Source organism: Rhamphochromis sp. 'chilingali' (genome assembly GCF_963969265.1).
Source record: "Rhamphochromis sp. 'chilingali' genome assembly, chromosome: 8".
NCBI lineage: Eukaryota > Metazoa > Chordata > Actinopteri > Cichliformes > Cichlidae > Rhamphochromis > Rhamphochromis sp. 'chilingali'.
In genome coordinates this window covers 25,188,382-25,213,403 of record NC_137935.1, presented here as the reverse complement: position 1 = coordinate 25,213,403, position 25,022 = coordinate 25,188,382, and the positions used below count along the sequence as shown (strand labels likewise).

General features: G+C 41.7%; 1 protein-coding gene across 1 annotated transcript; it reads left to right on the top strand.

Annotated features, from left to right (window-relative positions):
* Positions 1-468: 468 nt before the first annotated feature.
* LOC308401833 (mitochondrial intermediate peptidase-like) lies at positions 469-24,984 on the top strand. Its single transcript, XM_080890279.1, has 20 exons — positions 469-625; positions 726-964; positions 1,090-1,263; positions 2,356-2,444; positions 2,582-2,668; positions 2,780-2,843; positions 2,940-3,122; positions 3,634-3,790; positions 3,925-3,973; positions 4,542-4,602; positions 4,794-4,846; positions 6,847-7,000; positions 7,153-7,230; positions 7,939-8,146; positions 8,812-8,921; positions 9,100-9,174; positions 9,743-9,859; positions 13,554-13,675; positions 14,473-14,546; positions 23,785-24,984. Exons 2-20 carry the CDS (start codon positions 818-820, stop codon positions 23,883-23,885), a joined length of 2,103 nt encoding a protein of 700 aa, XP_080746405.1. The 5' UTR covers positions 469-625; positions 726-817; the 3' UTR covers positions 23,886-24,984.
* The last annotated feature ends 38 nt before the right edge of the window (positions 24,985-25,022 follow it).

Below are 25,022 nucleotides of genomic sequence, written 5' to 3'. Positions count from 1 at the left end.
GAAATAAATGTGTAAAAATAACAGAAAAAATTCTAGCAGCCCAATGAATGGACTGTCCTGTAAATATATAAAAAAAGATTTTGTTAATTCACAGAAAAACTTTAAAAAAATGAGTAAGATTTAAACTCTAGACCTGTGAGCCAAGACATACCCTCCTAACCGCCACGCAACCGTGCTGCCTTATTTGTATTGTTTATAAGAATATGGGTGAGTGGGTGAAAAAAGATGGAATAATAAATAAAAAAAAACAAATCTTTTGTTTTTATTTTATTTTGAAGAGACTCAAAACCCCCTGTGACACCCCTCAATTCTCAATCGTACTGCGCAGTCGCGTGAGTATGACGACATCGCGAACTAATTTTCGGTAGCTCATCGCACTTTCGCCAAAAATGAAATGAAATTTCAGATAACGAAATTTTAGATAACGACATTTTGTTTAAATGCAGTTAATTTGAACTTATAAAAACAAAGAGTGTGTCGTTTTTATTTTTTTAATAATGGTACCGGAAGCCCGATGTTTTGGTTTTTTTTGTTTTGTTATTTAGCGAAAATACAAGTAGCAACAGTTATGGAGATTCGCTTTCATTTTCCAGTGAGCTAACATGTGAGCACTTCAATGGAACAGGTAAGCTTTATACGTCAAAGAAAGTCCGTTTTAATTATCCTGAAAAAGAAAGGTCTAAAATAAACTGACCTAGCTTTGTTTACATTTCCGGCTTTTGCAGCTAGGCTGACGTACAAACTAAAATCGAGCATGTCCTCTGCCAATCACTGTCAGCACTCTTAGCCTCAGAATCAACAGACAGGTTTGTACAACATGTCAGCGTGCAGGAGGATGTTTTACTTGGTAAAGCACAGGAGCCTGTTGACGTATGTACGGAGAAATCTCACTACATGGTCTCCCGTTGGAGCTGCTTTCAATGCCAGACCTCACAGGAAACTGGACCTGTTACAGAAAAATGTGGTGTGTACTTTAAAAATGATCATAATAAAAAAAAACTTACAAAACTGGCAGAATAACATTTACACTATGTAGGTAAGTCTTGCTTTAGTTGGTGGTGATAACTGTGCGTTTGTGTGTGGTTGCAGGGTTTGTTTGGAGTGCCAGAGCTGAGCTGTCCTGCAGGCTTTCAGGTGGCCACAGAGACAGCTCTGAAGAACACGGAGCGTCTGGTGGAGAAAGCCTGTTCTTCTTCTCCTGGAGTTCAGACAGTCCAGTGCTTTGACCAGCTCTCAGATGAACTGTGTAAAGTGGCCGATCTGGTGAGTTCAACACACAAAAGTGTGCTAAACCTTTGTAGCAAAAGTGTAAATAAGGTCATATTATTCCCCACATAGCCAAGACCAGCCCTACTGACTAACAATGGGCTGTGAGGTCGCTTTCATGTTTGTGATTACATGAGCATGATGAGTACCATTCATAGAGAGTTTGCGGAATGGCTGCAATCACAGCATTGTAGGATGGTGAAAAGATGTACCCGTGGTCTTTTTCTTTTCACGTAAATGTGTACATCCTCATCATTGAAAGAGTGGCCACTGGCCTGTATGTGTAAATAGACTGCGGAGTCCTAGCCTGACGCTTAGCCAGAGGTTGTTTGGTTTCCCCAAAGTCACGGCAAGCGTACACTGTGTTGCTCTGTTTGTGCCAGGGGACCTGATCCTTGGGGTGGACCAATCTTAGGCGTAGCTTTTTGTGTGTTTTGAAAGCCAAAGAGTCGTGATATTTTGAGACGGCGCGTCTCAGCTGCTCCAGTACTCTTGACACAAGGGATCAGAAGTGGTTTTTGCTTAAGCAGCAGTTGTGTCCCTGGCTGCTGTGTCTGTGGGGATGGTGTTCGCTCTGTTTGTGCTCCAGTCAAACCTTAAATATTGATCCATATGTGTTGGTTTACGATCAACACATCAACTTTTAAATGTTCCTCATTACTGATGGAAATCTTTTTCATATCCTTCTTGTTGAATTTGATGTGTTGGTCCACCGCGTTAATGTGATCAGTGAATTGTGTTATGTCCTGAGATTTGATTTTCACCGAGGTGTCATCCACATACCTGTACCTGACTCTGTGGCATTCCAGGGTAGGATAAGAGAGCCCTGTTTTCCATTTCCTCTATATACAGATTAGCCACGGTGGGTGAAAGTGGGGAACCCAGTGTATCTATGCTTCTGGCTGTGGACCTTTTATGTGAAGACTAAAGAAGTCACTTGAATGAGTGACAAAACATTTCTCCCACTGAAAATGCAAAGTCCAACAAAAGACCATTGTTTTAATCTCAACCTCCTAAAATTCAGTATGAGCAGAGATTGCTTGTTTTCTTGACAATCTTGTCAACAATAATCATTCTCCCTGTGAACAGGCAGACTTTATAAAAGTAGCTCACCCCGATCCAGCTTTCCGCGAGGCTGCTGAGAAGACCTGTATCGAGATCGGCACAGTCGTGGAGAAGTAAGAAGCGACCTATGTCGTTCATAGCTGCACAACACCAAGAACATGTTTTTATACGCTGTCTCCAACGGTGCGATACGGGTCATTTATGCTTCAGTTTGTGCCTGTGACAGATGTTGATGGTTTTTATGTTTCAGACTGAACACTAATGTTGAGTTATGCAAGAGCCTGAAGAATTTGCTGGACAACCCGGACATCGAGGCTCAGCTGGATCCTGATACAAGGTAATCTTACCTGGTTTTGTATCTGACCTGATTTATCCTTCATCTCATTATGAGATTATCTGATTGTTTATTTTGGCCTGTTGTGGCTTTTGTACATGTTTGCCTCTGCAGGCGAGTGGCAGACCTGTTCATGTTCGACTTTGAAATCAGTGGAATTCATCTAGATGACACACTGGTGCGTTTTTATTAATGGAGTTAAACACGCGATGTAGGAAACAATACCTGAAGGCAACATAACGGTGATTGTGCTTGGTGCTTTTTCACCCTGCAGAGGAAAGAGGCGGTTGCTCTTCATGTGAAGTTGCTGGATCTAAACAACGAGTTCCTGGTCGGCTCCCACATGCCGAACAGGATCGCCAGGTCTGCGCTTCCCGAGCACCTACATCTGAACTTTGCAACAGAAGGAAGCTTCATTCAAATCGGGGGACTGCATGCAGATTCCCCCAATGACTTGGTAGGCATTTACTGTGGCTCAGCAAACGTTTCTCTCTTCTGCCCAGAAGGTGGCGCCTCTGCCACGTCTCAGCGCACAACATAGGATTTGGGTGCTGGTTATGAGAAACACTAAACCTGTGAGAGCTCAAAGCTTTAGTCAAGCAGCTGTTGTTGTTTTTTTGTTTGTTTGTTTTTATCATATTTAATCTAATTTTATAGTGGATAGCAGTATGAAATAGTTTTAAAAAATTAGATCTGCAAACTTTGAGTAATCTTAAAATGACTTTCTGACAGTTGTGTTGTACCATTGTAGAATTTAAGCATGCTAAACTATTTTCTTTAAGCTTGAGATGAAAGAGAAAAAGAAAAGAAAAAAAATGAATAAATTTTAACATCTTCTGCTTGAAAGTTAGTGTTTTATCTAGCCATCTACCTCTGACCCTGCAAAGATCAGCAGCCTAGTTGTTATGCTATTTTAACAATTCTAGATTTTGTCATGAATTTTCCTTCTTCCTCTTCCACTTGTGTAGGTGCGAGAAATCGCCTACAGGATTTATCTCTATCCCAACGCAGAGCTGATGGGGTGTTTGGAAGAGCTGCTGAAATGCAGATACAAACTGGCCACACTGGTGGGCTACGAGTCCTTCGGACACAGAGCCCTAAAGGGGACAATGGCCAAAACCCCAGGTTACTACACCTCTCTGGGGTTTTTCTCACAGTCGGGACATTTTCATTATTCAGCACTGTCAATATTTTGTGCCTTTGAGAACTATTCTCGGGAGGTTTACACGCTGCATTTTTGTTCTTATCCCTCTTTGCAGAGACGGTGATGAGCTTTCTTCAGCTGTTAACAGACAAGCTGTCAGACAGGTACAGCTTTCCATGTTTTTCATAATAAAAATCCACTGATCAGCTATTTCAGTTTGGCAGGTTGAATCATCAGCACGAGCTGATTTATGTTTTTGTTGCCTTTGGTGTAAAGGCTTCATTAAATCGGTGCTTCCCCTCGAGGTTAACCATGAGTTATTAGGCTATTTAAGATGTTTCCCAAAGATCCACAATTACTGAAACGAGTTACCCTTTAATTAGTTTTGTCATACATGCGAATATGAGTTTGATCATTTGCACAATGATGCATTTTTAGAAAACCTTTGTGTTCCTCTTTTTGTGTGGGATGGATTCTCTGTGTGCTTAGATTTCTTCAAACAGTCCAAAAATATGCAATTCAGGTGGACTGGGAAACTCTAAATTACCCACAGGTATGAATGTGAGCCTGTTAGCCTGGCAGCCTGTCCAGGGTGTTTCCCTGCCTTCAGCCAAATGCATGCTGGGATTGGCTCTGGCCCCCGTTGACCCTGAGTAGAGATAGGTGGGTAAAAAGCAGGAATGAACGCCTCGAGTCATCACGCTAATAACTTGTTTGGTGCTTCTCTTTCAGAACAGCAAAAGACTTTAAGATGATGAGAGACATGAAGAAGAAACTCAGCCCTCGACATTCTGTGCGTGATTTTTATTTTTTTAATGTGCAAGAATATTTTTGCCAACTACACAACATTACACTCACTGTTACACATTTCTCTCTATGCTGTTATGCCTTAAAGCAATTAATACTGATTACACAATATTATATTTTAACTCCTGTAAGTTGATTCTGATTTAGAGTTACGATGAGTTCTGTGTTTTCTGACAGGAGCTCATGCCCTGGGATCATCCATACCTCAGCGGTGTCTTGCGTGCTGAAAGGTGAGATTTAGCTTTTATGAAACATATTTTTCAGCTTGCTGTCACTTGATAGTCATTCACATGTTTGTAATTCCATATTGCTTCACAGCGGCAGCTCTTATCACGTCCCACTTCTTCATCAAGTGTCGCTTTTTACAAAAGGTGTTAGGAGAGACGCATGGGAGTAAACTTCAGGTCTGATTTTCAGTCTAATCGACCTCCTTTTTTTTTTCTTTTTTTTGTAACCCAATGGCTTCTTATGACTTGATGATCTAATCAGCCAATCACATGGCAGCTACTCACTGCAATCAGGCATGTAGACACGGTCATGATGAGCATCAGAGTGGGAAAGAAGGAGGATTTAACAACATTGTTGGTGTCAGATGGTCTGCTCTCAAAAACGCTAAAGTTGAACATGGCGATAACTTTACTGTACTCAAGGGACCCCCACAGTCATCAGATCTCAATGCAGTACCCAGTATCAGCAAGGCAGATGTAACTAAATGAAAACAAATGAAGTTGGACTAAAAATAAAGACTTGGAATTGTATTAAAAATTGTATTAAAAAAACAGGCGTCGATGCGTGATAGAAAGCATGTGCTGGCAAACCGTCCTGGATGTCACCCATGACGTGGAACTTAAATAAACTGTGGTCGTCTTTGGCATTCAGCAAATTCAAGGAGCCATAAGTTTCACTATTATTAGTTTTTCTTTTCACTTTCCTTAACATTTAGTGTTTTAAACACTAAATAAATACATTTTTATACAATTTAAAAAAAAAAAAAAAAAGAAGCCAGATATACAAATTAAAAGTCGTCTATGGAAACACATTTTTAAGATGGTTCAATGAAATCATAAATGTGAAATAAAAATAATTTCACATTTCAGGCTTTAAAGGGTTAATGAGCTGCACTTTACAGAGCAAAGGCTAATTATATGTTGAGTCTGGGGAGGCATTAGGTAACTCTTTATTGCAGACATTAGTGATCTGTCAGGTGTTCTTTGAACTTAAGCAGCTACTAAGTTTTCTTGAAACTTGGACTTGATGTGTCTTTACAGATTTTCTGAGGAGGAGTGGGGTCTGTGCTCTCCTTCCTCATGCTGCCAGTCCTCTGGGACTGGTCCATCAATCCTCTTCCGTTTATCCTTGTCAGGGTCATGGGGTGGGGTTAGAGACAGGGAGCCACCATGCTGCCTAAAAATTGATGTGGCATTTAAAAAAAGAAAAGCCCTTTTCGGTGTATGACGGCGAGGAAAGGAACAGCCAAGATCCCAAATTTAAGTTGGTCCTCACAAAGACGGTCATACAAGTACACTCTTACATGCTCACATTATGTTAATTCCTCCCACTGAGGCTCTTTCGTCACAATCACAGGCTTTTTTGTTTCTCTCAGTCACTCATTTTCTTTTTATCGGTGCTTTTCCAGCAGTACCAGCTCGAACCGGTGTGTGTTCAGACCCTGCTGAAACAGGGACTAGAGCTTGTGTGTGGTAAACACAGCTAGTAGCTGTGTTCAGCAGTGGCCTGTTATTCATCACTGATAATATATGGATGTGGTGTTCTAGCTAAACAACCGTTTTGGCTCGGTGGTCTTTATCTTTGATGCCTTATAAGCAGCATGAATGAAAGGAGCCATTTTAAGCATGGGTGGCCAAACCTGAGCCCTGGCACTGTGGTGGCTTTGCCCTGCCAGCTGAGCTCACATATGAGTGATAGTCAGGATCCGTTTTCTTTTTTTCTTAGCTAGTCAAGTGAGCAACCTGCAGCTAAACGTATACAGAAATATGTCCTGGTTCAAAGCGGGCAAGCGTTACCGTTCTTTTTTCATCTGGGCTTCAACTTCTGGTTCAGTAATAAAAAAAGGGCCTTTTGGGCTATTTGACCACTCTAGATCTGCTGATCTTCCTGTTTTAGAAGATGCACATGATTCCTATTTGTTGTTTTTATGTACTTTGTTGGATCACGGTGCTGAAGGTCACATCTCCTTCTTTCATTGATATGTTCTGATTTGTCACGGCAGGTACAACATAGAGCCCAGTCTGTACAGTCCCTACTTGTCTCTTGGTTCCTGTATGGAGGGTTTGAACAATCTCTTCTCTCAGCTGTACGGCGTCTCCCTCATGTCTGAACAACCCAGAGCTGGAGAGGTCTGGAGCGAGGATGTCCGCAAACTGGTAACTCATTATTAGTGAGGAAAAAAGGTTCGCTTGTGTGGAATAGTCTGTGCCAAGCGCTAATCCACGGACCATTTTTAAAGATCAAAGTTTCAGATGCTGTCTGTGTGCAGTTATTGGGTAATTACATCACTGTGCGTGCATTTCTCCAGGCTGTGGTCCATGAGACGGAGGGATTACTGGGATACATCTACTGTGACTTTTTCCACCGGCAAGATAAACCTCATCAGGTATGAGCACACACTCATCGACGTACTCGAGATTTTAAAGTATCTCTTCCTTCTTTGAAATGTGGTTAACCATTCCCAAACGAGTTTTGTAAAATGTGGATTAAAAACAGAAAAGCCACATTTTATTCACACTCGAACATCGAAACCATATTTTAACATAGATGTTTAAACTTAGACTAATTCATGAAAAAAAGCAACATTTCAAGTAAAGTTGGGACTGGGGCAGCGAAAGGATGGAAAACTAAATGCTACTAAAGGGAAACAGCTGGGGGAACATTTTGCAACCAGTTAGGTTAATTGACAACAGGTCAGAGTTTCACAGAAGTAAAGATGAGCAGAGGTTCACCAATCTGCAAAAAACTGTCTACAAATTATGGGAGAACTTCAGAATAATGTTCAACATCAATGTCTCTTAATCGACATAATATCAAAACATTCAGAGAATTCTTTGTGCAGAAGGCTGAAATTCAATACTGGATGCTCTTAAAATTAAACATTTTCTCTGTGTAAAAATTTTATTTCTATTGTGAGTAAAATTTGTTCATGAGATTTGCAAATCTCTACATTCTGTTTGTTTTTTTCACATTTTTAAAAGTGTCCCAACATTTTCTGAGTTTGTATTTAATTATGTTTTGGTAACGTCATTAGTATATATCAGTATCATTTTCTATAGTAGCACTTTAGCCTCACTCCTCATTTTCCTCCCAGGACTGTCACTTCACCATCCGCGGTGGGCGCCAGTGCCAGGAAACTGGTCAGTACCAGTTGCCAGTCGTGGTGCTGATGCTGAGTCTGCCTCACCCTACCAAGGGCGCCCCCACCTTGCTCACTCCCGGCATGATGGAGAACCTTTTCCACGAGATGGGCCACGCTATGCACTCAATGCTGGGACGCACTCGCTACCAGCACGTGACAGGTGCGGAGTGACCCTTACAATGAGTAGGGCTCTTCAGTGGACCCTGGTTTGCTTGAGGATTTAGAGAAGTAATAATATTGGAACATTATGGCTTTGCATTTCCAAATGTCACAAGGTAGAATTACATAGATTGATACAGAGCTGTAGGAAGGGGTTATACATTACACTGTGGTGAATTGAACAAGGAAAGTAAGCCCCGAGGAGAGGGCAGATGATAGCTGGCTGCTAACGCTGTCATTTGATATGGTTTGGTTTGCAGATACCTTCAGTAGTAATTTAAGATCCCAAAGCCTTTATTTGAGCCTGACAACAGTATCTATTAACTGCACTGGAGGTTGTTTCTTTACTGGGCACAATGTTTAGACATGTTGGTTAAGTTTGTGTTGTGTAAATCTCATGACAGTTGCTCTTTTTCACCTCTGTTCTACACATCTATTCCTGCCCTATGTGCTTTTGCTTACTTATTGATATTGCTGAGTGTCACAAGATCACAAGGACTTGTATTGATTCTGACTTTTGGTTGGGGCTGTAAAGACTTTGGTTTCTCATTCTGGCTCACTTTTTCGTTTTTAACACTCTAAGCATAAAAGCCAAAGCACTTAAGCAGCCAAGAATAAAGTCACCTATATCCTGCTTTGTTTTAAAGTCTCTCATCCCTTCTCTAGGAACCAGATGTGCAACTGATTTTGCTGAAGTCCCCTCCATCCTCATGGAATACTTTGCCACCGACTACCGAGTCATCAGCCAGTTTGCACGGCACTATGAAACTGGAAAGGTAAACCTTAAACACTCAAAACGATTTAAACTGAGGACAGATTTGAATCGATAAAGTACAGAAATATGTTCTGATGAAATATTACGGTCATGGCATTGCCATTAAAATTTGCAGGATGAAGGCTTCAGATGAAAATTCTGTTCATTTGTAGCTTTAATCAGTTTTATCGTCTCTTTAGCCGCTACCCGAGAGTATGGTGGCTCGCTTGTGTGAGTCCAAAAAGGTGTGTGGAGCTGCAGACACCCAGTTGCAGGTAAGATTAATGTCTTTGCATGTACGTTGTCACAGAGCACGCAACAGCAGGAACCATCCATAACACGTGTCAGCTAATTTATGATGCTTGTGTGGCACTACTTTAGTGTTACGCCCACCCCTAAGAAAAAAAACAACAACTGAAAATCTCATACTAACACCCGTGGTGCAAAAGTCATAAAAAAACATAAAAAAAAAAGGAGCTGATGTGAGGAGCTGATGTGATAAAGAACAGTCCTTCTCTGCTCATAAACAGCTTCTGGTGGCTATGAAAGGTTTGGTTTTGTTTTTATCTTTTTGATTGGTTCCCATTCTGTTTTAGCCTTTATCCCTTTTTTTTTTTTTTTTTTTATTTATTAGGAAAGCTCTTGTTTTTGTGCTCCTTGCTTATCTGTTTTTCTTTACAAAGCTAAAACTGATTCAAACAAGACAACCACAAAACATGTTAAAAGTTTAATGGGCATTCATGTCCAATGGTGTGACATTAGTCACCATTTAACTCTATTTCTGCAGTTTAAGAGTTTTCACGTTGGTGATTGTTTTTGCTTTTTTTTTTTCTTGCTGTGTAGATTTTCTATGCAGTCTTGGATCAGATCTACCACAGCGAACCACAGAACCGCTCTACCACAGAAATCCTGAAGGACATGCAGCAGAAATTCTACGGCTTGCCTTATGCGCCCAACACGGTACAGCCTGACCACCTTTTTTTTCCCTTTCTCCCCCCGTGACTTATGGTCTCTGACGTCATGACTACAGGATAAAATACAAGCTTGGAAGTTGTTGATAATTTAGGGTTCTGTGCTCTTCTTTTGATACCCATTTAATGAGATCACAGAAACCTTTTAGTCTTTAACTTTCTACTCACTTCTCCTTTCTTATTTGCTGTCCTTCCTCTTTCTCTCACTGGTTTTTTATCTCTCACCCAGGCACAGCAGTGTTTAAAGGATTAAAGCTGTTTTTTTGAAGGGCTGCTAAAATAACAAAGCAGGGGGATACTTTAAATGAACCCTCCCAGGGGGAAATATTTGAGCCCCTTCCTCCCTCCTCTTTAATGAAAAAAGTGCTTTATTCCCCCACTTTAGCAGCTGTGGGCAGAGGAGGATGAGGCCAGGAGACAGAAGGGAATCAAAAACAGTCATAATTTAGCCAGAAATGGCCTTCATACAGCATTTACTCAGGGCTGTAATTATGTGGGGTTGCCATCAGGAATAAAGATTACAGGACTGCTGTATATTCTGCCCGGACGACCGTGTCCCAGCCAGCGTTTCTCCTCACAGGAGTCCTCCCACTCCTCTGTACGTGGCTCGCTTTGTAGCTCCCTCTCCGGAGATTGCGGTTTATGTTATATAGTTTCCCACTGTCGCAGTCATTTCTCTTCAAGCTTTCAAGCCATACGGGAAGCTCTAACAGGCACTTTGCCTCCGTGTGCACAGCCACAACCACAAGCGAGATCGCTTTCCTCATTTGAACTGAGGGTGATTGCAGTACTTAAACGTCGAGTATTAGATCACGATTGGATCGGAGCAAGTGAAAACAGATTTGTTTAGATCCTTAAAATGTTCTTTTTTGTGTGGTTTACCCTCTGAATCCATCCCTGTCTGACTGCCTTCATGGAAACGCAGCTCAGGAAAAAGTTTCCGCAGTAAACAGAAGTTTGGAGTGGCTAATGGGTTACGGAGAGCCACAGATTATAAACATTAGGGTGATGCTGACATGTGTATAGTTTATAGAGGAGGGCTATCAGTTCCCGCTGTGTACAGAGTGAGAGGATCAGCTGCGAGTAACACAGACCACATGCTCACTCTTGAGCTGAAGATAATATTTGGGAATAAGAGGCAGAAAGCGAGGTGTCCTGCTCGCTTTTGTTGACATTTCTCTAACTGCTAATCCGTGCCTTTAACACTTGCAATGCTGTCCCTTTTATTTCCCCAGAGGATGAGTCGATGTGTATGCGACGGCTCACGTTCTTCTCACAAGTCGAGTTTGGAAAGACCTAAAAATGTCTTTTAACTGACACTGAAGAGGAGCAGAGTAAAAAGCAAGGGCTTACTCAGTTTCCTTTTGTATGTGAGGATGAAAAGGATATCTTGCTGACATGTGACCCGCTCGCACTCCCTCAGAAAAGCTGACGATAATCATTTGATGTGAGACGAAGGGATTGAAAACAAAGAGAAGCTTGGAAGCCTGATAATCAAGGCACTTTGTGATGAGTACTTAAAGCATCCTGTCAGAGACTGCGACATATTACCAAACAGTTTTTCAGTAGCAGAACATCAGCAGTCAGGAAGCACAGAGGAATCAAAGAGCCTCCGAATTAAAACAAATTAAAGCAGGCTTTTTGTAATTTTCTGGATGTGTTATCGCATTTGTTAGCGCGGCCTACATTTTCTATTTCATAGCACTTGAAAGAGCTGATCCGAGCTCCTGTATTTGTGTTCCTGCTTCTCTAACCCACACTTTCCTGAGCCGTGACTCCTCTCAGGAGTGCTATCGACTCTTATTAAAGTCACTACAGCCCTGAGGAGTCTTGTCAAGTCAACACGAGAGTGTTTTTCATGCTGTTGAGCAACCGCGCTTAGTTTAGCAGACACAGCTCCTCTCAAAAAGCAGTTGTTTTAGAGCTTACAACCTACAGTGCTCTTTGTCTTATTTTTTTACATTCATATCCCTTTATTATTCAAATTTCTGAAAAAAAGATGAACCTTTTTATGTTAAGGGTGATGTATAGCATCAGTAGGTTTTTAAATATCTTCTCACAAACGTGAGTTTAATAGATGTTTCCCAGCATAAAGAATTTAAGATTTTTTTTATCCACACTAATGCGTTATTTGGCTTTTTGCTGGAGAACATGTACCTTGATGTCAGACGATCCTTTGGAAGCTTCTTGGGCACCAGTCTGCAAGCACATCCCTCAGTTTCATGATTATTTCACTTTAATTTGAGTTCAAATCTTTAACGTGTATGAAGTCTGCTTCCCCCCCCATGTGGATGTGCAAGGAGGCGTCTGCAGTCTGTTATGTTTTGTTAACAACAGCAGCTGCTGCCTTTTCTAGCAGGCTGAATGTTTGAATGTTTGCCAGCTGAATTTCCCAGTGTCGCCGTTTTCAGAGATCATAAAGGAGCTCGTCTTTATAGATATGGAGAAGCTCCCCTTCAGGCAACAACATGGGAGAAAAGGAGCGAACGGGGCTTTCTAGCTGTTAGGAATTTCCATGTTTTGTCCGTTTTATAAAAGGACCTGACAGGATGTGATTTAATGTTTGTCAAAGATGTTTGTTCAAGGAAACTTGTATTCATTTCACCAGTTTAATATCATCAGTGAAGACGACGTAGGCAGCTCAAAAGATTGAGAATGTTTGGCGTATTTATGAGTCTGCTTTCTGTTAATATCTACTGACGTGTTGTTTTCACCTCGTCGGTCTGTAGTCAGGGTGTAGTCATTGCAAAATCTGGTCCTGAGTCACTGACTGAAGCAGGCGTTACCACAAACGCCTCTGAAGTACTTTGGCAGGTGTTTATGTGTCTGACTGTCTGGATGTTTCAGAGCAGGTTGTGTCAACATGAAGGGCTGGATATTAAAGGGTGAAGTAATGAGATTAGAAATATGAGTTGAACTGAGTGCAGACACGAAAAGATGTAAAGTTAGATTATAGCTAGGTTGTCCAAGATTGCTCGATTACACCTTGGTTATTTCAAATATGACTGTTTTAAAGACATCAAACTGTTTGGTGTTTGGCCTTTTATCACCTCAGTGTTTATACAGGAACCCTTTAAAATGTCTCCCTAAACGAGACAAACAGATGATTTTTCTGTCGGCGATAGACAGCAGTACTTTGTAGATGCTTTGTTCTACCATGACATACCGAATATCTGCGTAAAGCTCGTCTTCTCTTCTTACCAAAACAGTTGACATTTTGTCTCTTATTTTGGCACTAATGGCGACGGAGGAGTTATGGTCATTTAAAGAGCACTTGTGAGATGTGCACGCTGCCAGGCCGTAGGGTAACCTCACTCTATCCTTTTTATTTTACCCATTTTTATTTGTTTTGGTGTAAGGTGCCCAGTCTTCATGATTTAGTTTTTGATTACGAATGATTTTTTCATTTTTAAAATTGATGGAGTGTGAATAGCTACAAAAAAATCTGCTGTTTTTACTCATTAGCAGATTTTAAAGTTGCATTTTTAAAGTAAGCTGTCCGGCGCAACAGTCGCGTGTCACCTTGGATACGGTGACACGCGACAGATGCTGTTAGGAAAGTTGCAGCCGTGTGGGTTTAGCCTAGCGTTAGCTTTGTCAGGATTGGCAGGATTGGCTTCGCTGTCTTTAAAGTGATACAGTTGTTTATTTTTTTTTTGTTCAATGTTCATTTTCTTCTTAAGGCATGGCAGCTGAGATTCAGCCACCTGATTGGGTACGGGGCCAAGTACTACTCCTACCTCATGTCACGTGCGGTGGCCTCGATGGTGTGGAAACAATGCTTCATAGAGGATCCTTTAAACAGGTGAGACCGAAGCTTAACATACTGTTAAATTTTATATACATACATACATACATACATACATACATATGTGTGTGTGTGTGTGTGTGTGTGTGTGTGTGTGTGTGTGTGTATATGTATATATGTCTTATAAAACCATCAGAGCTTTCGCTGAGTTAAAGATGTTTTTATTTGAGAGAACCGAATAGAGGAATTATTTTTGTAGGGAGGCAGATATTTAACTGGACACATGGTTCATTATTTATAAGGGCAATAAATACTAAATTGGCTGGAATGAGGAGTCCTCCTAACAATGACTACATTACCCTGAAACTGAAGTACAGGTGGTGAAGAGTTGCAGAAACATAGTTCATATCATCTGTATCAAAGCCCTGGCTTTAATGTGAATGTGGCATCTGCTGTGATTCACAGACACACAGCAGCATCCACATTACCAGATCCTCCTCTATCTAAAGCATTTGCCCCGGACAAGCAAAGCAATAAGGTTCTGTTGTGGAAAATCAACCGTTAATCGTATCAGCATCGCATTGAGCCCTGCAGCAGTTTCACTTCTTTTTGTTTCCCTTTCTGTCTGTCTGTCTGTCCCCCTGGCCTCCTTTACCTCGTCTCGGTAAAACCTGCAGTTGTCAGAGCTCTGTTGTTTTTATCACCTGTCTGTTGTTTACAGACAACTTAGCAGACTTGTCCCTGGGCTCCCAGTGGCAGCAGCAGTGATGGAGGGGTTGACAGGTGAATACAGGTGTCTGTAACCGTATCTCTTTCTCTTCCCTGCCTGTCTTCCATCTTGGTTTCTTTCTTAGGGAAATGGGTGAGCGGTACCGACGGGAGATGTTGGCCCACGGAGGAGCTAAGGAGCCCATGCTGATGGTGGAGGGTAGGTTCAATCTTTTTGTCACAAATACTAATAGAATATCATGTTTGCCCACAAACATCTGTAAAGCGCCATTCTGCGCCAACAGTTTGAGGTTTCCTCCCAGATTATGGAGTTGTCAGTCCATTGGCGTCTTGCCCCATGAATTTTTTTTTTAATTTTTTTTTTAAAAAGGGTGTGTCTAATTACTGCAGGTTGTGCCACAAAATTTGTTTTGACTTGCTGGACAGCCGAGAGTGTGACTCCTGCTTGGATTTGTTGTTTTTCTTTTCTCATATGAAGCAGAAAAGGCGTCCTCACTTAAAAGAAAGATGGAAGCTGCTGATCCAGCTGCTGTTGTTTCAGGTGGTCACAGCTACCACTGTTATGGTTTGTCCCACTCTGCGCTTTAGATTCCACCGTGGTACATGTTTACTAGTTTAACACACCTCCCAAGGTCTCTTATCTTTGTTTACAGGAGCTTTGTCAGCCCAAAGCCTGTCCTGCTCTCGGCAAGCTCACTCTGCGGCAGTTACACAGTGCCCCTTGCTAGTCCAGCCCTTATTTGATCTGCTTTTAAAGGTTAACTAAAGAAGATAATTAAAAAGATAACGATATGGCTCCTAGTGCTTTTTGTGTACACAGGCGATCATGAAGGAGGGAAAGACCGAAATGTTTGATTATAGGTTTGAGTGCTTAACGCTGCTGACTCTGCAGGGCTGAAAACACAGACCGGACCACTTTTGTGTTTCAGATCAAACAAACTCAAATATTCCAGTAACTATTCAATAGATTCGTCGTTCTCAGTAAATCTTCAGGATTTCTGTGACTCAATTTTCTTGTTGTAACACCATAACATTCACATTCCTTTTGTTTGATTATTGGCACCAAATGGATCAATTTATGACGAATGTGTCACAGTAAACGTAATCATTTTGATGATCTGGTTACTTTTATCCAATCCCCATATAAGGTCAAATGTCAGCGGCCTCTCACAGTGGTACATGGGACTCCTGTTACGTTGCGAGTGCACCAACTAAACTGGCAGTGTCTTTGCTTACGTTTTTTAGTGCTGATGTATCCGTATGGATGTGGTTGTGTGATGAAATTGCAGCAGCGTATTATGTGACCAACGCAGCATTAACAGGAATGGCTACTCAACCGTTGGGTCTCCAGCTATCTGTCTCTAGATGCCACGAGGCACCTAGAGGAACTGCAGTTTTCGCCATTGTTGCATTGACTTCATTTTTAATCTCAGGAGGTTACTCCTTGGAACATAAGTGTCTTTAAGAGTATAGCCGGACACAAGGCAAGCTAAGTATATGCTTTATTAATTTATTAATTAACAATTAGTAAGGAATAAAAATGCATGAAAGGGTTTACAGTTTCACCATCCTACAATTTACTGTCTTTTTAGTGCTGATTAGCCGTTGTTAGCATGCTAATCCCAATTCGAGATGGCTAATGATTAGCATGTTAGCGCTCGTTTTTATTTTAAATATGCTGATATTTGAGATATTTGAGGTATAAAAATTAGTGACAAGCTGGGCTGCAAACTCATCAAACTGCATTTGTAGTAGAAACGATCCTTGCTTAGGAGTGGAACTGGGCCTATGTGATGATGTCCAGGAGCAGTTTCCTTTTATTACATGAAGTAATCACACAGAAGTCACATTTTTGAGTGTATGAAATTTCCCCCATATCAGAAAAAAAATCTGTGTAATGTGCTTTCAAGGAGTTTGGGTAGTTGAGCTTCATCAATGCTTCATCAAGGAAGAAGCCTTTCACATTAAAGCACAAACAGGGTGTTGGAAGAGGGTGGACTTGAACTGCAAATCGAATGCATGCTTCTTTCTTTCCTTCTACACCCCTCCTCCAGCAGTTGCTGTGGCCTGTCTGGACAGGACAAAAGTGGAGAAGGTGAGAAGAGAGAGACACAGAAAGATAGTGATATCGGGTAACGTTTAGGAGCGTACTGTAAATCTCTCCCTCAGGGTCACCCCCTCCCTCCTCCACTGGATTGTTCCTGTGACAGCTCCAAACAGGGCTGCACCCACACTCTGAAATGAAAACCACCATTGGATCAGATCCTCGCTGTAAGATCTGTTGTCCAATTAACTGTTGCTTAACTTACGATATTTGCTTTTATGGTTTTCTTTGTAGCGAATGCTACTCTAGTTATAGTCCAAAGCCCTGCGTGAGGCAGAGTTTTAATGGTGGTTTTTATCGCTCTGGCTGCAAGTCACAGGGGAAGGAAGGCTCTAAAAAACGTCTGCTCTGGGAATAATGATTAACCCAGCGATTGCATTGTCTGACAGAAGATGCAGATCAAATGAAAGAGCCTTGGGAGGGCTAGATGGTAGATCCACTCTCACATTTTTTGGCAGCCTGTCCATTGTGTGCACCTGCATTTATAATAATTTTATAATAATACATTTTTTTCCTTGTCTGGAGAAATGCTTCAGCTAAAGCAGAAACTCTCTGCAGTTTAAAGAACCCTCATTGAGCCACCTCACCATTTTGATGAAAAACTACAAAACATCGGCACATGTGCTGAAATATTTAAGTTTCCACAGTCTTTGCTGAAGGGTTGATGGGTTCATAGCAGACATCCTGAAATCTTATTGAGGAATGGAAAATTGATTTGAAGTGAATTAGAATGGCTCTTTTTATGTCCTTAGCGGGGATTAGGCCAGCAGAAACCAGAACACTAGAGGAAGGAGACAGAATCCAGATCCAACCCATTACACATAATCCTTTCAAACAAAGAGCCTTGTAAATGGAGGTGTGTATCATTTCCCTGCTTATCCCCCTTAGGTGAGGTGGTAGAAGGGGCATAAGGGCACACGGGGAACCGGAGCAGACCTGGAAAGGCCAATCAGAGGCCAGTCTTTATCTGGATGCCTCCCTGCCTGCTCCTGGATGTTTCCCAGGAAAAGATGGTGTTGAAATGTAAACCCAGGTATTAAATTCATTGCGGCAGCATCACTGCAGTGAGAGAGAGAGAGTGAAAGCCGATCGACTGGCTAAACTGAACCTTGGGTCCTCCTACAGAGAGGGCTTTCATGGCCCAGGCTGTTCCCATAGTCTCAAACACTGAGCACAGAAAATGGATCTACTCGGGCTCTGTAGCAGGGACTCAGGACCTCGTTCGTTCTTTGTCTGGGGAAGCGTGACTGAATAGTTCTTATGACTGCTTGTACAATCAGTAATAAACCCCGAGGCGGGGTGCTTTGTACAATCCCACAGCACTTGTGAGACAGTGATGCATAGTTCTGTCTGAAGTCGAGGAGAGGATTGGATAAACCTCATAGTCCAGATGTTAAGCTGCAAAAGGCATAATTTACAGCCCGTACTTGAGTCAGACTCAATGTTTGATCAGGTAAATGTTTAACTCGTGGGGGCTTTCCAAAATTGTCCTGAATTCTTACTTTAAGTCTGTGTCAGATGGGATGTGATGGCTAACTGAAGTGCGAGTTCAAGAAAATAAAATTCTGTTTTTGAGCAGCAAGGGTGGACAATAGATTTTGTTTGGAGCACATTTCATGACAAACCATAAAGTGCAGGAAGAGCCTGTGCTGAGAGTAACTTACTTTGCTTTTCATCACATCTGTCTGCTTTTTGGCTTTTTATTTTCTCTGCCCGACCCTCCTTGGGGGGCCCTGACCCGCAGATATACGAGTTACCGAAGTTATTACGATTCACCCTGAGCGGGGACATAAATATGTTCAATAAATTTTATAGTAATCCATCCAAAAGCTGCAAAGTAAATTGCATGGGAGCCATGAGCATCTGTATTATCCATCAAACATTTATTTAAATACTACACAGTAGAAGTGACCTGCAGCAGGTCACAGGATTCATGCTCAGAGGACCAGAAATGGCAGCGTGTCATGGCCATCCAAACAATGGCGGCTGAGGTATTTCAGTTTGGACTAAAGTGGTGAGCAGACCCGTCTGTCTGCATAAACACACTTAAAAATTTTTTTAGAATGACTCGATGCATTAAGCCGAATAAATCTGTTTGATGCAATTTTTTACGTAAGTGTTGCTTTGGAAAAATTATGAAGAGGTTGTGTTGTGTTGATGTTCCTTTTTAATTCGTGTGTGTGTGTGTGTGTGTGTGTGTGTGTGTGTGTGTGTGTGTGTGTGTGTGTGTGTGTGTGTGTGTGTGTGTGTGTGTGTACTCAACAAAGAGCCTCCCAGTTTGTCATCACCCTTGTCTTGCTTGCTTTCTGGGCCTGTCTTAAGTGCGGTTTGTAGAAAAAGCTTCCTGAACTTCAAAGCTGTAATTACAGAGGCGGTGAGCCCCCGGGCCTGCCTGCAGGTCTGACAGACGTAGCTACTTTTCACACCGTGACAAGTTTGGAATAGTTATGAGAATCGGCTAATGAAGCAGCAAGTACCTTAAGATTTGTGAAAACGGTGTCAAACACTTCCGGGGGAATACGAGGCGGCAGAGGAGACGGGGCTAGTTATCGCACGCTCCAGTTTGTGCACATTGCTGCCTCGGAGTTGCAACTGGGTGTAACTGGCCTTCAAAAGAAGCCTATTAAATTGTGAAGTACCAAAAATACAAGCTATAACAAGGAGTTAAGGTCAATATGTTTTTATGAAAAAGTTTCAGTTTTTTCAGTAATGTTAAAGTGTCTGTTGTGTGTTCTGTGAGGGAAACACGAATGCCATTCATGGCCTGTTTGAAGGGGACAAATTAAATGTGTTATTTTGCAAGAATAAATAAATAAGATGAGACACCCTTTTTTTAAAAATTTCTTTATTTATTTTGCTTTCTCAAATCATGGAGGTCATCAGACAGACTTTATCCATGCCATCCAAACTTCTGTTATTCATTTATTTATTTGTTTTTAGTCAGCATCTCAGATCTTTGATAAATTCATCCAGCAGTAGCTGCAGGCTGGACTGCAATTTTAGAGCACTTGTACTAAATTCATGTCCCCTGAGCTGTCATTACCCAGACTCAGAGCTGCTAGCCAGCCACAGTGGCCTTCGTTGGACTGATACCCATCGCCCACCACCCTTTGAGTAAATAAACAAGCTTTTCTTTGCAGGCTATCTATTTACTGATGTGAAATGTAAAATCCCAGTGTAATTTAAAGATTTTACCATGAGGCTGGACCCACGTCAGGACGTCTTTATATCTGAGGATGTCGTTTCAGGGAGCTGAAAAGATTTTGCCCTTGAAAGGTTTTTTGGGTTTGTTTTTTTTGTTTTGTTTTTTTTGGCATTTTGTGCTGATAGCTGGTGACATAAGCGGAAAAACCAGGGGCTATTGTACGCCAGCAATTCGCAGTGTTTTCCATCTCCCTGAGAACCACTGTCCTGTTTAAAGAAAACAGGAGGCAGTGGAAGTTGCGCTAAAGAAGAGGGTCTTCGAATGTTTGTACATCAGTTGGATAAATTGGGTGGGGTGGAGGAGGGGGACTTTTGATGTACCCTTGAGCAGGTAGTCAGTGGCCAGTTGGTCGATTGAGGCTCCAGTTTGTCTTTTAACATCCCAAAACTCCGTTGGCCAAGTTGGCTAACGATGCAAGCCCTGAGATGACTGTAATGATTAGAAGCCCCGCTCTTCAATAGCTGTGTCAGTGCCATTATGAATGGAAATGGAAACTCTTAAATACGAGATGACTCCCCACCGTTTGTGACGCAGAGCCACTCGCTCTGTTCCTCTGCGCTGCTGTCGTCGTGAGCCATGGGTACCTGGATGCCCTGTTTGAATGGATCTGTAGATCTCAGCTGTCTAGATTTGTTAAAGTGGTTTCGAACAAATCACAAAAAATCAACTAGAGTTGCAGCGATTGAGTATTTTTTTTTTTAATGTCAAAAATAATATTAAGAAACACGACATTAATAGTAATAATGTCAGTAATAGTTCAGGCAAACCTTGGTGGTTTCAGCTTTTCTTTTTTATATATCGCACTAAAATGAATATTACTGGCTTTTGAGCTGTCTGTTGAACAAAAGAGCATGCTGCCGCCATCACCAGAGGCTCTGAGAAACTGTAAATGTTCAGTCATACTCAGTTTTCTTATCCCTATTAATTCAAGTGCAATCCTCGTTCATCTGCAGTGAGTGCAGGCTGTCAGTCTGCTGTTTACCTCAGCTGTAAATATGACTGCAGTCTCAATATGCCGGGTGTCAATTTATGTTCGTTTACTTTTTACAAACCTATTGTTTTATATTTGTTGCAATTTCTGCTGCTCTCTCAACCAGATCACTCTGAAAAATGTGGTATGGTCAAGAGTCTCATCCTTTTTAGTGTTGATGAGACTTTTTAGCTGGATGAATAAGGGATATATAAAACTTGGCCAAAAAACAGCAGCTTCTGCCTTGTGGCAGGAATGGTTTCTGTGGTTCAAAATTACTTGATCTCATTCGTGAGAGATGGGTTTGATACGTTTTTTCACAGATTCTAAGCCAACAAGTTATTTACAGCAGTTTAAATACGGCCAATGTTTTTTTTTGGGGGGGGGCAACACTAGCGTTAGTGAAACCGTCTCTTACATTAAAACATTGTTGGACTTGGACACTTGGTGAATAAACTCCCATACGATTTGAGAATGTAATCAAACTATTAATCAGATTGAAAGTGTGATTTTTTTTTTTTTTTAGGACATTTGAGCCCATCATTATCTTCTATAGCGTTAGCTTTCAGCCAGCTGCTGCTGTCTTCCATCAACCAGCACCTGCTGTAATGTATTTTTAATGGATTAGTTTTATGTTTATGAGAACCCATCTGTTTGTTGGAAGACATAATTGCACACCGAGTACAATATTCAGTTTTTCTATTACATAACCTCCAAAATTACCGACTGTACCTTTTTAATTACCCAGTGCTTCCATTCAGTGAAAACCATGAGCTGAGTAAAAAAAACGTATTCAGTTGACATTTTGATACTTGTCTGTGAGCTTCATCTCTTTTACAGTGTGGTGATTCCTCCCTGGGGGAGGGGGGGTCTTGTGTGGCTCGGCCCCTCCTCCCTGTGTGTATGTATAAGGGCAGCTTCTGAGATCAGATACTCCTCCACAGTGTTGTTATGACTCTGAGGTTATCTGTGCATTCCTCTCCAACTCTCCCAGGGGTCGTGGCTGAGAAAATCTCAGTCCTCACTGTGTATTGTTTTGCTTGTTGTCATGTACCGTAAGAACTGTGTGCCAACACCACGAGCTGCTGCTGCTGAGCAGCTAGCATGGGAACTGTTGTTTACCTGACTAAGTTCCTTCACAGATTGCACTTCCTTTTCCACCTTTAGCCCCCCCAACAGACACACACACACACCACCAGCACCTGTGCATCTCTCATCAGTCTTGTAGAGTAAACTTTGCTTGTTTAACACCACAGAAACTTGTAGCTGGTCAGGCCCCTTTAAACACAGCAAGGAAATGAAATCTATGATAAAGTGACGGTGATGCTGCAGTATGTATGTATGTATGTATGTATGCATGCATGTATGTATGTATGTATGTATGTATGGAGAGTTCAGCTCAGTAGCCCTTAGCTCTGTTTGCACACATGCTGTAAAAAATCAACCAAAGTAAACAAGTGCCATGTCAGGACATGTGCGTACCTCTGTGTCTGTTTCTCTGTTGATTTTTGTGCTGCATATTTGAGAAGTAAAGGGGGGATTTGATTAGGTTAAGGCAGGAAAACTCTTCTGGGTCAAACTTGAGATTTTCAAAAGCATTTACGCAGCTATGAGAAGCCTGCGTGACGGACCACAGAGAGCTGCTAACAGGACTGTGGGCTTCGACTCATATTTCTCATCATTAATTGGAAAACTAAAGTCTCCATGAAAGAAAGTTGGGGCTTAAATTACAATGCTCACTTTGATCTGAGGTATAAATTCAGCATACTCTTTGTGAGCATCTAATAATGCATTTTGGTCTCTGCCTCAAACACGCCACAGACGTCAGCAGCGGTCAAAGGAGAAAACACCCTTCGGCTCTATAAACATGACTATCAGTTTATGGTTGGAGTCGTCTCTGTGATGTGGCTGCCATGTTCACAGGGATCCCGGGGCCCTGCGGTTACAGTGTGTTAGGGACCCCTGTGTGATGGTATCTCGCGTTGTAGCCAAGGGGCAGGGTGCGACTGGTGGGTAAGGAGAGATGGCAATCCTGCTGAGTCAGAATCATGGTGGAAACAGCACAGACTCCTGTGTGTGTGTGTGTGTGTGTGTGTGTGTGTGTGTGTGTGTGTGTGTGTGTGTGTGTGTGTGTGTGTGTGTGTGTGTGTGTGTCCACATCTTGATATCTGTCTACATTCAGGATCGCTGTGTGAAACTCTTTGCGACGCCATTCATGCGTGTCTGCAGACGTTCCTGTGTGTGTGCATGTGTGTGTGTTCGTGCACTCAATGGAGGTGACCTATGCAGGAAAGACGGGGAGGGGGAGAGTGCCTATTTACATTGGCAGCTGCACAAGGGGAAATGAACTGACTTCAAAGCGGGCGTGCTGCTGAATTGTAAAGCGAGCTAGGGAGTCCTCAATGCATGAGCTGGCAGACAAGCTCTGAAAACACACAGACATTCCCAGAGCTCACTCTCAGCTCCACGACACTGGACACATTCTTGTGTAATCTATGTGAGTGAGACAGAGAATATAAAACATTGTAAATATACAGGAAATCTGCACATTTTGGTTACTTTAGTGCATATACTGTGATGGACGTTATTACCAGCTGAGGCCTGTTAAGGTGTGAGTGTTTGAGCCCATTTTCTCAGTGTAAGTACTGTGTGAGGAGTAAAAAGTGCTGCACTACATCTGCAGTAGTTTAGGGTGTGTTGAGGCACTTTTGTGGTAAAATGTGGTGATGTCCTTAAATCTTCACTTCAAAATGCAGATGATGGTGAGCAACATTGCACTGGGAAAAATCCATTGTAGTGTTGAGGAAGAGAAGCTGGAATTAAAAAAAGTGCTGCAGCTGAAATCCATTAACCTAAAATGATTTTAGCTTAATTTGGGAAGAAAAAATGTAGCACTTGCTTCAAAGGATCTCAAAAAACAAAAGGTTTTTCTTTTCCTTTTTTATGATCACTCCTCTGACATCAGATTAAAAATATTTCAGCACTAAGGAAAGCATGAATGAAGTGAGATGGAGTGATTGAAAACAGCAAACTAATTCTGGTGCCACTCCTTGCAGCCTGCAAACACCCCCTAATGCCTGTGTGTGTGTGTGTGTGTGTGTGTGTGTGTGTGTGTGTGTGTGTGTGTGTGTGTGTGTGTGTGTGTGTGTGTGTGACAGGAATGCTGCAGAGACGGCCCACCATCGGGGACTTTGTGGACGCGCTCGTGTCTGAGCTCAACCCAAACTTTGAGACCTTCATCATGGACTCTGAGGGTTGAAGGCCAGTTTTGGCTGCAAGGAAACGAACTTTATGAGGCAAAGATTGAGAGAACGCTGGAGAAATCAAAGACATGCCGTCATATTTCATAGTCACGGTTTCTAAAGATCTTCATGCTTTCTGCAAATGAACATAATGTATATTTAATATATTTGACATGTTCTCTTGCTGCACACAGTTAAAAAGTTAAAGAACCCTGAAACTGTTGTAAAACTTTTTTTTTTTTTTTTTTTTTAACCATTTAAAGTTTAAAAAGTTTTAACACTTTAAACTTTTGAAAGAATGAATAACAAAATGCAATCATTTTCACAGCTTATACCCCAAAAGATTGTTCTGAGCTTGTGTAACAGCAGAACATTGTTTTGGTTTGGTTTTTTCCTGATCAAATCAGCATGAGGAAGAATACTTAATCCGTTCTTCCTGTCATGAGGACATTGTTTAGGCTTTAAATTAATACCGCTCCATCTGTTTTGTCTGTCAGGAGTTTGGGGAGGGGTGAAAAAGAAGAGCTTCAGCTTGTGAGTTTTTTACAGCACAATAGGAAAGATTTGGTCAGTTCTTATCATATTATTCATAAAAGCTGTTGCAACAGTATAAATCACAAAGCCACACAGTCTCTGGAAGTTTAAGAAGTTGTGCATATTTACAAAAATGCTCCACAGAGGCTGTTTGCATCTGTTCCAACAGTTTCACACTGTAGTCGTCAGCTGGGCTCTGACTGCAGCTGCCTTTGCTTGCCTTGTGCCAGCTCCGAGATGCAGATTCACGTCGCTGTTGAAAGTGTAAACACGCCATCAGACAGGCGGAGCCTGAGCGAGCTGGGTGGCTCGAACCTCACAGAGGCTGCAAAACTGTGATTTGACAGTTATGTGGGTGTGATGTCTCTCCAACATTGCTTTGCTTTCAGATCTATTTCCAATTAAACCTGAAGCAAATTATATCAGCAGAGATTAAATGTAACTGAAGTGCAGCCCCAGTATTGATGTTAGTGTAATTTTAGGCATCAAAACAAGTTGACTTGTCACACTGAGTGCTACGCCGCCTGCACAGATGGCTTTGGAAGAAACATAAGATGTTTAGATTAAATCATTCTTTAGTGATTTTTTTTTCTGTGGTGATCAGCCGTCATATTTATAAA

What these genes read in the sequence shown, in the direction of transcription:
- LOC308401833 (XM_080890279.1), top strand. Translation starts at nt 818, where the DNA reads ATGTCAGCGTGCAGGAGGATGTTTTACTTGGTAAAGCACAGGAGCCTG. An exon ending in TTCATCTAGATGACACACTG is followed by an intron (nt 2,844 to 2,939) that starts GTGCGTTTTTAT and finishes TTCACCCTGCAG; the next exon opens with AGGAAAGAGGCGGTTGCTCT. An exon ending in GGCAAGATAAACCTCATCAG is followed by an intron (nt 7,231 to 7,938) that starts GTATGAGCACAC and finishes TTTTCCTCCCAG; the next exon opens with GACTGTCACTTCACCATCCG.